This window comes from Pempheris klunzingeri, chromosome 3, assembly GCF_042242105.1.
Source record: "Pempheris klunzingeri isolate RE-2024b chromosome 3, fPemKlu1.hap1, whole genome shotgun sequence".
NCBI classification, from domain to species: domain Eukaryota; kingdom Metazoa; phylum Chordata; class Actinopteri; order Acropomatiformes; family Pempheridae; genus Pempheris; species Pempheris klunzingeri.
The window spans coordinates 5762902-5777991 of NC_092014.1; the positions used below are offsets into that span (position 1 = coordinate 5762902).

A 15090-nucleotide genomic window follows, 5' to 3' on the forward strand; every position below is an offset into this window, starting at 1 on the left:
TAAATAACTTGTATTTTTCCATAGATAACTTCTCTAAGTAAATAGGTTTTCATATAAGTAAACATTTCTGTACTACACCTGGCTAATGGAATTCAGATGCCATTAGCATGCATGTCGACCAATGATGGAAAACATTCAGATCCTTCATTAAAAGTGGCAACACCACAGTATGAGGATAGACCATATGAATAAAAAACTGAAGCTAAAATGTGTAAGTATTTACAGAATAGAAAATATATATATAATAATAATTAGGCAGTATCTTGTATCACTTTAATGTTACATGTTAATTCTTTGTCAGTTGGCGCTAATTTTAACCAGCTTAAATGAATTGAGTGGTTTAATTCAAAGCAATGGATCAAATTTTAGAAGTTAATAATCATATTTGTCAACAATTATCTGAGTTGTATTAAAGCGAAGTCAAATTTGGCAGAAAAGAGAAATACTCTAATAGTAGTAGAACCTAAAAACTGCACTTAAAGACTACCTGAGTAAAAGTACCCCACTGATGATACAAGAGGATTTACTGATCAGTGGAAAATACTTTCTTCTGCAACAACACAATAAAGAAATACACCTTATTTACAGACATTTTGACATGTCACAGAAGGAAATACACAAAGTAAATAGTAGAATTTAGCTGCTTTACTTTTAGAGTCCTGGTATTGTTCCCGCTGGCTTACTGGACACTCAAGTAGAACAGGGCCATTAATGCCAAGTCGAATTGTGTGCAGTAAAATAAAGGAGAGCTAAAAGGCATGTTTATGTGCTGGGTAAAGCATGAGAATAAGCAAAATTAAACAAACAGAGAGAGAATGATGCCTGAACAGCAAAAGGAGGCAAAGTGTTTATTCAACATCTTTATTATGAAGTACCTTTTTAAAAGAAATGTACAAGTGGAACCAGCACAGTGACATCTTGGCGTTTACCTTTGAAAAACAGAAACACCATGGACATGTGGTGCAGGTCTGAAGACACATATGAAATGATAATGTACATATTTACAGCAGAGGATCTATCAGAACAGAAGTGAGCAAGCGTGACTGCAGCTAAAAAGTACAACGGGACTGACTGAGAATAAAAACTTACATTAAAAGCGTGGATTGGTTCAATATAGATATTTTGAAAGATAACATGATAAAGGCACTGTGTTTCACACAAATTGACAACACAACAGACGCAGTTGTTTGTTTTGTCCATCGAATCATAATCACACGAAACAACTCTTGACAAATGTTGCCATTCAACTGTCCCTGGGCGTTCTAACATAACAGATAAAATACATCAGAGGGCCGTAGCAGTTCGCACATTAAAACATTAAAACAAAACAGATAATTCAACTCATCAGGAAAACATTCCTTATAAAGAACATGCTTGGTGATTATTAAAATTACATTTTTTATAAACAAATACATATCGAAATTTTAAAATTTCATATTGAAGGCATAATGGGTTGAAGTAAGGACAAATATGTTTTCCGATCCCATGTTTCCCTTACTGGGCAGAAACCCAGGACAAATTTAACATTCCTGCAAGACACACGTTAGGACCTCTTTGTCTCATGGACACATTCAATGAACTACCAGCATAGATAACACAAAACAGTTAATCACGCTGATTCTGAAGACAGATATGTTGATATGACTAATGAAGGGATTTCCTTTGAGGACACAACAGGCAAAAGTTAAAAAGTCAAATTACATTCAGCTTACGTAGCTGGTGTGTGATCAGTGCATTGTCTGCACGGTGCTTTACGATCTGACCTGAAGGCCTTACTGCAGAACTGTACTGATGAGAGAAGGTTGAAGGAGCAGTAGGACTGTATCGAAAACAGGCTTATTTGCATTCTACTTAAAAATAGATTGATACCTTCATCAGGTCCGTATTGAATGTAAAACTACAGCCTGCAGCCGGTTAGCTTAGATTAGCATAATGACTGGGGGGGGGGGGGGGGGGGGGGGGGGCAGCTCTGTCTAAAGGGAACACCACCCACCTATCAGCACCTTTAAGGCTCACTCGTTCACACATCGGAAACTTAAATGAATTGATTAGACGATCAACAGTAAAATAATTTGACTGATTAAAATAATTTTTCAAGCAGAAATGTCCAACATGCTCTAGTTAGTTTCTAAATCAGTTTTTTGTCTCATGTGATAGCAGATCAAATATCTTTACCTTTTGAACATTTGGTCAGACAAATTTTTGCACATTACCTTGGCCTTTAGGAAACTGTGATAGCATGATTCTTTTTTATAAAGCAATTGATTCATAAAAAAAATTATTGGCAGATTAATCAGTACTGAAAACAATCAAAACAGTTGTTGCAGTTAAAGTCTGTTGAACACGTACAAAAAGCTAGGCTAGCAGTTTCCCCAATTCCAGTCTTGATGCTAAGCTAAGCTAAGCTGCTGGCTGTAGTTTCATACTTGCCGTTCAGACAGGAGTAGAATCAATATTCTCACCAAACTCTTGCGCCAATAAGCTCATCTTCCGCGACGTTAAACCGATCTTTAAGATAAACTGCTGATTTTAAACTCAGTGTTTAGCTACAAAGTTTGAAGTTTAGGAATCTGCGAGAGGAAGATGATTCCCTTCTGCTCATGATGAAAAAAAAAACATTTGATACTTGATTTGAACTTGGGACTGCACAGAAACACGCAAGTTAGCATACGGGACGCATGATATGCTCTTTGGCTGAGTTCAGGCACACATGACACGGGCTTTCACACTCACCATTCAGAATAAGCATTCTAGATAGTAATGGCACTGGCCAGGCAGGCAGGCACCTAGACCAAGTTCAGAGATGTGTACCCCTTCTCTCAGTTTAGCAGAAAAATATGACGCACATGAGGTGACAGTGTGACATGTTAAAAACAACAGATACTGAAGGTGGAAAGATGACACACCTTTAGTGTGCGCTCTTCTTTTTCATGAGAAATGATTTTGAGGGTGGGACTAAAAGCAAAACCCATCGCACAGGAGAACAGAACTGCACACTCGAAGGTAAACAGCACAGAATTAATGTGCAGGGATGCATTATAGAGGGAAAAACAAAACAAAAAGGCTGCCCTGAAATGACTAATGAACTAGCTTCAAAACATACACAATAATACAACATTAAGTTGAGATATAACGAAATTAGGCTGCATTAATAAGTAATAGTACCTGCCTTGTACATACACAATTCAAATAAAATGAAACAAGTAGCTAGGATACTTGTCTTATCAAAAATATGTAGCTTTGGTAAACAAGTTGTGTGGAGAACTGTCGTCTGAACATGTCGATGTGATAGATCACTACATGACATCTAGGAATCGAGGGTGAGAGTTTCTGTTTTGAGGCTATGAAGTCAGCGAGAGGTGAAGCCGGCTAAAGTTCCACTCCCCAAAATCCTCTGTCCTCTCCCCTTTGTCGCCAGCTGATGAGGAACAGAGACAGCAAAAGGCAGCGACACTCCCGAATGGAACAAAACTGCTTTCTTTACTGTCCCGAGCACCGATTGAAGAGTTTCCGTGGTAATGTAGCAGCATCGTAATGGTCTGCGGAGGACAGACTCCCCCAGAGCAGAAGTGGAAGACTATTTTATCCTCTCTCCTTCCAGCAGTCCCCTCACCCTTTTCCATCCATCGCAGTGGAAGTGGAAGACTGGTCAGACATCAGATTTTAACAGCGCTTCTCGAATATCCACAGTGGAGACAAGACAGGTGAAATAATTTATGTTCCTTTCCTCTGTTGCATCTGGCCAAGCTTCTTTGCTGTATGTGGGTTTGATCCAGGCATGACGCAGATTATCCAGATATTCCATAAAACTAAACCACCTCCTTAACACTCGAGCTCCTGCCATGCAGCGCAATCTCCCCTCTGTCACACATTGCTCCTTCCATCTTTCTACTTTCTTTCGTTCGTTTGCTCACAGCTGAATTTCTATCCAATATTCTCTTCCCATCTCCTTTTTTTGTCCTCCCCCAAATGATCTTTTTGCAATTCTGTTTTTTTTCTTCCTGTTCCCAAATTTCAGTCAACCTTCTCCACCTTCCCGATGATCTTCTCTTCGAAGATGGGCAAGATGGCGTCGTCGTCACGAACCTCCTCGAACACGACGCCACAGTCAAACTCGTCGCTGACCTTCTTAAAGTAAAACCTGCGTGCAAGAAACCGCAGAATGTCAAAATGGTTCATTGGAAATGTGACATTCCCACTCACAGTATAGATTTTTTTAACATACACATCACATGTTCTCACCTGTAATGGCCCTTTTTGGTAAGCAGCTCCTTGAACTGGCCCAAAGTCACCACCCGGCCTTTGACCGATGTTCGGTATGGGATTGGCTCTCCACAAAAGTAGTAAGCGACCGTCATGTTCTCACACACTTGGCGTTTACCAGACTTATGCCTTGGAGAGAGCAAGATCCACGTCAAAACATTCGAATAAGAATTCATGCAAACAGAGAAACAAGGCGAAGCGCTCTGGGGCAAATGTGTCAATTTGGTGCTATGCTAATAAAAGTGACTTGACACCTACCTCTGCTTGGCCTGCTGTAGTGCGTTCCTCCTCCTCTCCTCCTCCAGCCGCCTTCTAGCCTCCTCCAGCTGGGTGAGGGGGTTGGGAGCCGGGTTGGGGGGCATAGCTGGGTCCTGGATGAAAGGGTGCGAGGGCTGGACCTGGGTGGACGATGAGCCGGGGATGGCGGGGGACACTGAAGAGGGGTTGTTGCGCAGCTGGGCAGAGACCCAGGGGTGCACTGCTCCGGGTCGCTCCACTGAAGTTGGACGAGGTGACTCGCAGCTGGTTGCCGTCCTCCTGGAGCTACTGGTGCTGCCGCTGGGAAGACGACAGGGAGGAAGACAGCGTGAATGTCTAAGAACCTGACTTAAAGTGTCACGGACGGTGACGGCAATTTACAACTCTACATACATGTTGGCTAATGTGATCATCATGTTGGTTTTTGGCCAACATTTACTGTTACAGCACTCTTCAGTGTTTTTTGAGTTAAAAAAAACCTTGCTGTACACTTCCTGTCCAGCACCAAACAGCAGACAAAGTTAACATCAAACTAGTAAAAGTGTATTTAGCAGCTTAAGAGTCAGGTATTTCCCTCAGGAGCAAAAAAGGGCCACAAGGGCAGTAAATACAGACTGACTAAATTATCACAACCTTAAATAAATATTTAAAATAAAACAACAATGAATTCAATTATTTCTAAAAAAAATATATCTTTACACTTTTTTTATATCAGTTATATGTAAAACATGTATTACTCACCCATGTGAGCTCTTCCTCTGTCTATCTCCATCCATCATCCACTGCAGGATCTTCTGGTTTCTCTCCAGATCTTCCAGTGGCACCTGGGCATCGATGCCTCGCCCACTCTCATCACCTTTGCCCGATGTTTCTGATGCCTTCTTACAACCTCGCCGTGATAGCGTGCTGCCTTTACTACTGCAGGACGAACAGGTAACACATACACAAACCAATTGAGGTCGTCTGAACGAAAGACGGCACATGGAGTTTCGCTGTAGGCCGAGCAAATGTCAGCAGACACAACCACGCCACCGTACCTGTAGCCCATGCCCTCAAGCGTGCTGGCTCCAGCCCCGTCAGCATAGTTACGACTTCTCCCTGCGTACTGGTTGGCTGGGTCTCCGTTCCACAGGAAGTTGGCCTGAGACCTAGAGCCCGCCTCCTCCTGCCCTTCTCTTCCTCTGTGGTGATACAGCTGCTTGTGGTGATGCATACCTGAGACAGACATCACAGTGGGACTCGTTAGTGCTACACTTGCCTCGCTTTAATTCAGCGTCATTTGGCGCCGGCGTTTGGCGTGTGAAAAACACCCACACAACATTTGAAGCATAATATAAAGGACTCTTTTTTTCTCCACATGATTCTACACCTGATCAGCCGCCTCTCCAGCTTCAGCTCATCTGATAATGTTTCTAATATTTTTGTAAATCATCTACTATTGAGTGCACAGCTGGTGTCATTCTAGGATTTTCTCGGTCATAAAAAGATCACATCTAGCAATTAACTGCTCTTTCTGACAAGTACAGTCCAGAGCCTGAGAGAGAGCACACACTGTCCTGCTGTTGTAAATCGTCATTAGAGCAGCAAATGTGTATTCATCCACCACCGAAAATAATCCCTAACAAGCACCATTCACCAAGCAAAAGTAACGTTTGCCAAAAGCTGCGGTGCCAAGCTGTTCAAGGAATCTGAGGCTTTAAAAAAGACTTTCAAGCATATCTGTTAAAGATTTACGTCTTAAGTAGAGCTGAAACGATTAGTAGATGAATTAATTAGTTGTTTGATTTATTTTTCAAGCATAAAAATGCTCCTTAAAGATGAAGCATTTCTGCTTTTCTGGTTTGTATAATTGTAAACTGAATATCTGTTGATCTGACAAAACATTCGGAGACGCCACCTTCAGTCCTGGGAAACTGAGATTGACATTTTATAGATTAAACAAATAACTGATTAATGGAGAAAATAATGGGCATATTTATCAATAATGAAAATAATTGTTAGTTGCAGCCCTTATCCTCAGTAGGAAGACTAGGACTGTAGTCCCAATGGGTTTGGGACTAGAAACAGAGCAGGGAAGTCAGAAAACAAAGATGGAATAATGCATTGTTGGTTTAGTTATGGCAAATTAGCCGGGTGCCAGCCATGGGATCAGTTATACTGAGAACAGCGTTATGCCCACCAACACCTACATGCTGGATTGGTGTACACAGATAACAGCGGTGGATATTTTGATGAACATCGTGCACTACCTGTGTGTCGAGGAGTTCAGTCTCTGTGATCTCTCACCCTCTCACCCCCTCACCCCCTCTCTCCTTCCCCTCCACAGCCTCTTACCTTTGACCCCCGCAGCAGGCAGACTGTGACCTCCCCCTCGGTGTGGGGGGTAGTGAGGCGGGCCGGTCCCCCCGTCAGGTGACCGTGATGATTTGGGGGGAGTGTGTCGACCCCCTCCTCCTCCTAAGGTGCTGTTGGTTGCCCCTGGCGACTGGCAGCCCGGCGTTTTCATCACGCGCTGTACGTGCTCATCCAAAATAGATTCCGGGTCGTCATCTTGGGAATCCTCCATGGCAACCAGGCCGCCGTAAGTGGCGACTGTTGCCGAGTTAGCAGTGGTCTCTGAATAACGGGCGCCGTAGAGAGGTGGAAACGATGAGGGGAGGGGGAGTGGTATGCTATGAGAAGACATGGAGGTTGTCACGGAGATGTCAGCATCGTCCCCCTCTTCTTCCTGTTGGGAGGAGACAAATGTGTTAGTCCTAACTGGACATGTAAATTGTATAAACCAGTATGAACACACAAAGGCAAGGAATGAGACTTAATGCCCTCACAAAACATGATTTCTTATTGAAAACAGAGACTTCATTCAACATCTCAGTTTAACAGCCTGTGGTTAAATCTGGCTGAACATGCTGTGCCTGTGTAATTTTAACTAAGTGTTACTTCAACAGAATTTTTGTCCAAATTGTGGATTTAGATTTTCTTGATTTTTCTGAACAGAATTTATCATCAAGCTGTAAGCACAAATCATTATACGCATATAACATTTAGAACTGAATACAAATATCAGAAAATATCAAGACACAGCAGGAGGCCAATTTTTAAAAATGATGTACATGAAGGTGTTGTTTCCCTTAGTGGTAAATAAATACAGATAATATGTTACGATTAGAGATGCACCCCGATTAGAATTGAGTCGCTCATTTCGACCGAATATTGGACTTTTGGACGAGGGAGTGACATTTTGAATGTGTCTTTTGTCATGTTATTTGTTGTTCCGGTGGTTTTAATGTCCTTGATCATTAACAGTGAGGTAAAAACATCAGATTTCCACACAGTCAAAGACTTAAAAACTATGTGTCCTGGTCAAAGTTCAGTAATAAAATCATAAAAGTTTTTTCTTAGTATTTCAGAGGAAACAACATCATTGATATTGTGTTGACTGAATCCCAGCTTAGCTCACAGTCATACACTCACCAGTCGTACTCTCTTCAGCCTCTCTTCGAGTCTTTCCTGAGCCTCTCTCTCTCTGAGAACCGTCTCCAGCCTGCTGATGAGCTCCGCTGCAAACCTCTCAGGCTCTACGTGGATGTCCTTTGGCATGCGGTACGTGCGCTGTATATCACGCAAGCACAACATTTACATGATAAAGATTCCTAAACAAATCTGCTGCTAAAATGTAGACGGCATTTTATAAATTGACATGTAAATTACTAACATATTCAGGCAGGAAAATAGTAATAACCACTAAAAACAGTGGGACACTGAAGAAAAGACACAAACGCATACAAACTAAACTGTGAAAGCTCATAAATGTTTGTTAGTCTCAGTATCTTAATCTTATCTTATCAATCTATTTGTTGTTGTCTGCCAAGGTCACCAGGGTTCACGTTAACATTAATGCTGCATGCACACAGCTGTGAATGAGGCTAAATTAGTAGCATCTGTATAACTCACAGGTATATGAGGTAGGGGCACGCGTCCATTGGCTTTGGCACTTTCATGCATCTCTTTGCGATGCTGCTTCCGATATCTGTATGGAGGAATACCATCTCTGTACACAGAGACACGCATAAAAGAAAACAATCAAACATTGATGTTAACAGCTCATTCTTTCCACAGCCAGTTTTGTCGTTAAACATGTTTAAATCCAGGAGCTGAATTGAATATATGCAGGAATTCTGGGTTCATCTGCATGTACTTACACACTGCTGTCGGTCAGTGACAGTGTGTCTGCATCACTCGACATGCTCTGTTGCTCACTGTCATTGGCACTGGTTGCTGGAGCGCGAGCATAGCCCACATTTGCGTAGTATGGGTTTACTGGCTCCCTCCAGGGTCTGAGGATGAGCGCAGAGAGTATAATGTAGTGATTTTGCATCAAAATGTTGATACATGTGCACGTTAATAAACACTGGGGCAGGGGTCAGCATAAAGGAGGAGGAATATATACTGTTTGACACCGTATATATAGAAAAAGCCAAATTAAATTAAAAAGCAATGTGTATTCGCAGAATTGCAAACAGAGAACATTTCATTTTTAAACTCCATTGACGTACACTGAACATGGTGTGTTTAACAAAAAAAAAAAAAAAAAAGAATAGTATTGGTATCATTACCAGTGTTGGCTATATGACCACCACGGTCTTCTTCAAGAATCCAAGAACGCACACACACACACACCTGTACTCCCTGCTGTCCGGCCTCCTCCTGTTGGTCGAGGCCCTCTGTGGTGCTGTCTGCATCAGCAGGCTGTGAGTCAGCCTGCCAGCTGGTGTGTCTCCACACTCCTCGTCTTTCTCTTCCTCCTCCTCCTCCCTCACCACTCCTCCTCCACCTCCGCACCTAAAATCAGAGTAAATTAGATCTGCTGGCCAACCATCAGAAACATTCATCATTAAACAAACTATGAGAATTTTTCACATAGTACAATTTATTGCTGAATTATTCCAGATGAGGAGCATGGATCCTGTGCAATACATGACATTGGTGCAGCATCATCTCACCTCCACTCCTCATCCTCAGCAAGTGTGGGTAAGTACCCAGGCACAGGCTTGGCTGGACCCGATGAAGGGCTCTGGTCACTGGGGTTAGGCTTGGGGCTCTCTCCTCCTGTCCGAGTGTACTCCAAGTACAGATCCGACTTAAGAAACAAGGGGTAGGTGTTCTCCTCCATCATGGCCTGGATCTCAGTCTGGGCCTGGAACAAACAGCGCGCACACAGTGGTCACATATCTTCTGCTGGAGCAGAACTAAAATATGCCTGAAGATGTTACGCCTGATTTCACACAATTGCTAATCACTTGGTTAAGTCCTTGTGCTGATAGATGGCACATTCTCTTTTCAGGCTGAAGCAAAACTGAAAAGTCTGAAAGGTTTTGACCTGGCTCTTGGCTCACAACGTTTCTCTTGATTTAGGTTGAATGCAATCACAACAGTGCTTGGCTTTTTAATATAAATGTGAGCACAGGTTACTATGATCATTGTAGAGTTCTACAGCAAACTCATATCCACACTAGACCAAAAAAATACAACGATACAAAAACATAACTATTCACGTAACTGACTACCTGGCTGGTCTAATGCTCACACTCTGCCACAGAGAGGTGTCTAATGCCCACATGAAGTTCAGTATAAATTAAGGTCATGTTGGGTCATTATTTTTGAGTTTCCGTTAATAGATTGATGCCGGATGCTGAGATTGAGCCACATCTGTGTAAACATGTGGGCACAAACAGTCTCTGATTTTTTCGTTGCTTAGGCAGCCTGAGTCCCATTTCATCCAGCCGATCTTCGCAACTGGACTTAGCTAGAAGCAGCCGTAGGTACTAGCTGGGTTAGTTTAGCTCTTATCCCAGCTTTCTCTCCTCTCCCGGGGCGATCGCCCCTCCCGCTGCGGCGCTTGGTCCAGGTGGACGGAAGATGTCGTGGCCAGCGATCAACTTAACGTCTGCCTTAACCCAAATGCTTATGTCCACATCCACTAGTGATTCGTGTTTCAGCAATAAAAGCAAAAACTTGGCCGATAATAGAACCGCCAATGTAGCAAAGTTTGAAGGAGCTACGTCCGCTGCATCTAGCGGAGGTGGTGGCAAGTTCGTGTGTGTGTGTGCGCGTGTGGGGGATTGTGAACTATTCAAATAATCTTCTAATAGTTCACTGTGAGTATTGAATAGTATTTTGGCTTTAAATGCACATCCCTGATATAAATGTCTCACCGTGCATCACTTGATGTGGTTTTGAGAATGCCCTCAAAACCAGGTTTGAATGCCAGTCAGACAGGAAACTACAGCACAAACTACCCTCATTCGGTTCATTATAGTAGTTATAAAATCTCATTCTGTGTAATGTTTGCAGCGGTGATGTGTAAAGAACTATGATCAGAGACTCAAGTCTCTGCTAACAGACTCGCACCATATTAGTAAAGAGCAATGAAGACGGAGAGAATGAAGGAGATCATGGGTGAAAGCTGGCACAGGTGGGTGAGTGAGCAATAGTAACCTGAAGCTAAAACTTAACTTGATTTGGTCCTTTGTTGTGGTTTACTTACCAGAGCTTAAAAACGCAAGACTCATAAATCTGTGCTTTAATAGTGACGTGTGTGGAATTACAGTGGCATCTTTTCTTTGTCCCATATTCTAAAATATTATTTCAATTTCACTACAAGGCTCCAACGACACTTTACGGCCACGGGAACATGTTCAAGAACCCAGGAACATTTTGAGGTGCGCAGGTTGCTTCATTTCAACTGCAGTTTTAGCCCAGTTTTAGCTCCTAGGCCATGGTTCTTACCCCCTAGAATATTTCTTCAGGGGAAGACTGCTGATACAGCCGTCCATCACAAGCCTTAAAGCATGTTCTTTAATAGAAATTAATGCATAAACAAACATGCCCTCTATATCATAAATGAAACGTAATATGCCATGTTCTTAAACCAATATACTTTCTCATACTTCTGGCCTGTCGTAATGCAGGCAGACATTACTGTCAACATCCTCAAATCTACAAGTAAACACTGACATACAACTGAACTATTACGGCTTCATTGGCATTGAGCAAAAACACTTTTTTCCCAAACTGCGTGTTGTGTGATGAAAAACAACAACAATATAAAGTTCTCCACACTAGTCTGCAGACGGCGCTGCCATCAAAGCCAATTATGGTACCTTTTGGAGGTCATACATTATCTTATCTTACCAACAGACACAATTCACTTGCAGTTGCTGTATCCTGCCAACCTGCACTGCAATGCTGACGCCTTGATACCTTAGCAGACTGGCTGAACATGATCATTTCAAACAGACTTCCATTAACCTACGCAATTGAGCATCCTTTGCTCTTATTAGTGACAGTTCTAAACATTAAAAGAGCATTCAAATTACCTGTTCAAACATGGCAGGGTCTGGATGCGGCCTCCCCACACAGTCTCTGATGAAGCTCTTGGTGGCTGCTTTGATCTGCCTGGAGACTATCCCACTTCCGTCTACAATGTACTTCCTGTAGATGGCCTTGGCCAGCTTCGCCCTCTTCTCCTGGCTGGTCTTCCTGAAGCCCGAGCAAGCAAACCAGAAGTCGAGAAGGTCCGCACACCCTTCCTGGCACAGGAAGTTTCTGAACAGCTGGATGCCTTCCTGGTCGTCTAGGAGAGAGTGAAGTGACTCGGCCCACTTCAGGTAAGGTGGAGTTGGTGAAGCTGAGCCCTCTGGTTCATACCCCAAGTCCAGATCGGGGCGACGCGGGGTCGCAGACGATGAAGAGGGTGTGTAACTCGATGGATCCCCCATTTTGGATGATGAAGATGACGGGGGATAGCCAAGGGTTTGGGAAAGGGTGTTTGGACGGGTGTTGGCTGACTGGACTGGGGGGTCCACATCAGATCCCTCCTCACCAGGAACTGGGGGTCGCGGAGCATCCTCGGTAAAGTGGGTAGGGCCGTTCAAAGAGGCCACAACCCCACCACCGCCCCTGTACCCAATCCCGTGTAATTCTCTTACAACACTCATGTCTCTGATTGCACAAGGCAGAGGTCAGATCTTCCCCTCTAGCAATGATTTTGCTGGCAAACAATTCACCCTATGATGGAGACAAGAGAAGCAGTTAGCTGTAGCACTGGGAGTTCAAACAGAGGACAAAAACATCATTACTAAGATGATAAAGATGACTCACTCTTCTCTCACCCCTTTCACTCAGTCAGATCTCTAAATATATATACATGTCTACACGCATACACCGCTATTAGATAACAAAATGAGCTTATGAGCAGACCAGACAGATACAATACAGTAGAACAGGATATAGACCAGTGTGGTTCAAAATGAGGAAACTTTCATCACTAACACTAAAAATATTGCTAGAATGCTAACTTGGCATGTAAACTTGCAAACAAATACATTTGAGGGTTAAATAAGACTTTTATTCAGGCCGTCTATTACTTGCAACTAAACCTGCAGTCTGACCAAAAAACAATTTAATGCTGTGTGCGTGTATTTCCACGGCGAAGTTCACCATTAAGTTTTTGTCGCCAGTTTAACAGCTAGCTTACAAGCTAGCGCTACCACTAGCCAAAACAAAGCTCACAGTTCGTGTAGCTACATACCGTTTTCTAAATAACCAACTAATGTTAGCAAGCTGGGACGGCTAGCTAGCCTTGTAGCAATGCCACCACCAGTGCCAGTGCTTTGAAGTGAGAATCTCATTCATCTTGGCCTGCAAAGACGGTGGGGGATGGGTACAGAAACAAACTCTACAACCACACAAGACGGGCCTGCGTGCAAAAACACTTAAACACGGGCGTACTTCGTGAATTTATTCGTGCCACGCAAACTCGCGGAGAAGCAACGACAACTTTTCAACTGATCGACGCCAACAAATCGGCCGATCTGAGATCAAACAAAACAAGAAAGCGAGGGCACGTTTTCCACTCAACTGGCTGCAGCGCCAGCTAGCTTGGAGCGTTAGCTAGTTTTCGTTAGCTTGTTAGCTGGCTAGCTTAGCTGGGTACGTTTAACGTCCCGTGTTTTTCCTCAAAAGTGTCCGTCCTACCGTCTCAGAAAGCCCGATCCCCGTAATCCGCTGCATTGGGGATACTGGCGCGAACTGTGTGCTCCAAAACGCAGCATATGGATAGCTTTCGGGTATTAAATATGAAGGAAAATAACCCGTCGACTGCCCCCTTAACTCCCCATGGTGGCTGGTTTCTGAGCAATAATACAGAGCGAGAGAATACGTGCGTGCACGCCGACGCCGTGCGGTGTGTAGTACGTTTGTAGAACTACAGCGAATAGAAGCGACACAGGCGGCGTCTCATAGGGATCCTAGTGGGTGAAAATAGGACTTTTCTTTATCAAACTAACAACACAAGTATGTGCAAAGAGTCTATTACGAGTATAAATCACGAATTCAAATTTTACTTAAAGCAAAAGTACAGAAGAATACTAATGTAATCAACAAAATGTTCTTTGATGACAGTAGGAGCACTCACTCTGCAGGCAAATGTTCCTTTATTAGTGTTATGATATTATAAATCACACTATTAGGTTATTGTTAAAGATGCATTAAGCATTTTAATGTTGTAGCGTGTTGCAGTGGGGCTGATATTACCTATTTTATTTAGTGTTGTGTGGTATTACAGTATAACAAAACATTGCACTTAAGATGCTCATTAAATGTCTTTAAAAGCTGAATCTGAAAAGTAACTTGTACCTATAGCTGTAAAATAAATGTAAGTGTAAGAAAAAGTATAATTTTTCTCTCCAAAATATAGTGAATTAGAAATTGCATACAATTGAATTACTAAAGTAAAGTACAAATACTAACAGAAATTCAGCATTTTGTGGGCATTGCGCAGCGTTGGAAGTAAACCCAAAGGGTGCAATAAAAGAATTATCTCCAGCTGACTACAGCCGGTGAGTTATTATTCTAAATACATTTGTCCATCCACTGATGCCCACTGCTAAAACAAGTGATTACCTGGCACAGTGTAAAACTTGTAATACCACAGTGTAAAAATAATCCATTGAAATTGAAATTTTACACGAAGACACAAGTATTGTCGTCAAAAAGGAGGCTTGTACCAAGCGTAAAAATACCCACTAGACAGAATGGCCCCTATCAATGTTTAGATTGTGAATATATACATATAAGAATACTTACTGCATAAAATGCAGGCAGTACTTTTATGTAGCTGTTTTAGGAGCTATTTAAACAGGATTATTTGGTAAATTTATGAATTCATCCCTAAAAACAATCATATTTTATAAATTGATCACATGTTTTGTTTGAAACTTCTTAATATGCAAAGTATCTAAATCTCAAGCATCAAAAATGTAGAAATTGACTCTGAAATAAGCATAACGTGGCATAAATTTAAAATATTCAAATAAAGTAAAAGGACCTCAGAAATTAACTTAAGGACAGTAGTTGACTAAGTGCACGTTAGCACTTTCCCCTACTTGCAGTGCATAAAATAAGATGCTACCAAGTAAAGTTTATGGATCATAACGCTTCTATCTGACGCAGTTCTACGCCAAGGTTGCGAAATCTGCGCCCAACAGCGCCCCCTCCGGCGCCAAC

At 42.5% G+C, this 15090-nt stretch overlaps 1 protein-coding gene across 1 annotated transcript; it reads right to left on the reverse strand.

The window, feature by feature from the left end:
• Positions 1-2969: 2969 nt before the first annotated feature.
• LOC139198736 (axin-1-like) lies at positions 2970-13709 on the reverse strand. Its single transcript, XM_070827664.1, has 13 exons — positions 13561-13709; positions 11901-12591; positions 9525-9718; positions 9202-9363; positions 8724-8858; positions 8476-8572; positions 7996-8133; positions 6856-7249; positions 5559-5736; positions 5263-5439; positions 4522-4821; positions 4243-4392; positions 2970-4141 (listed from the first exon to the last, which is right to left on the reverse strand). The coding sequence occupies exons 2-13, from the start codon at positions 12519-12521 to the stop codon at positions 4015-4017; spliced, it is 2673 nt and encodes an 890-aa protein (XP_070683765.1). The 5' UTR covers positions 12522-12591; positions 13561-13709; the 3' UTR covers positions 2970-4014.
• Between the last annotated feature and the right edge of the window lie 1381 nt (positions 13710-15090).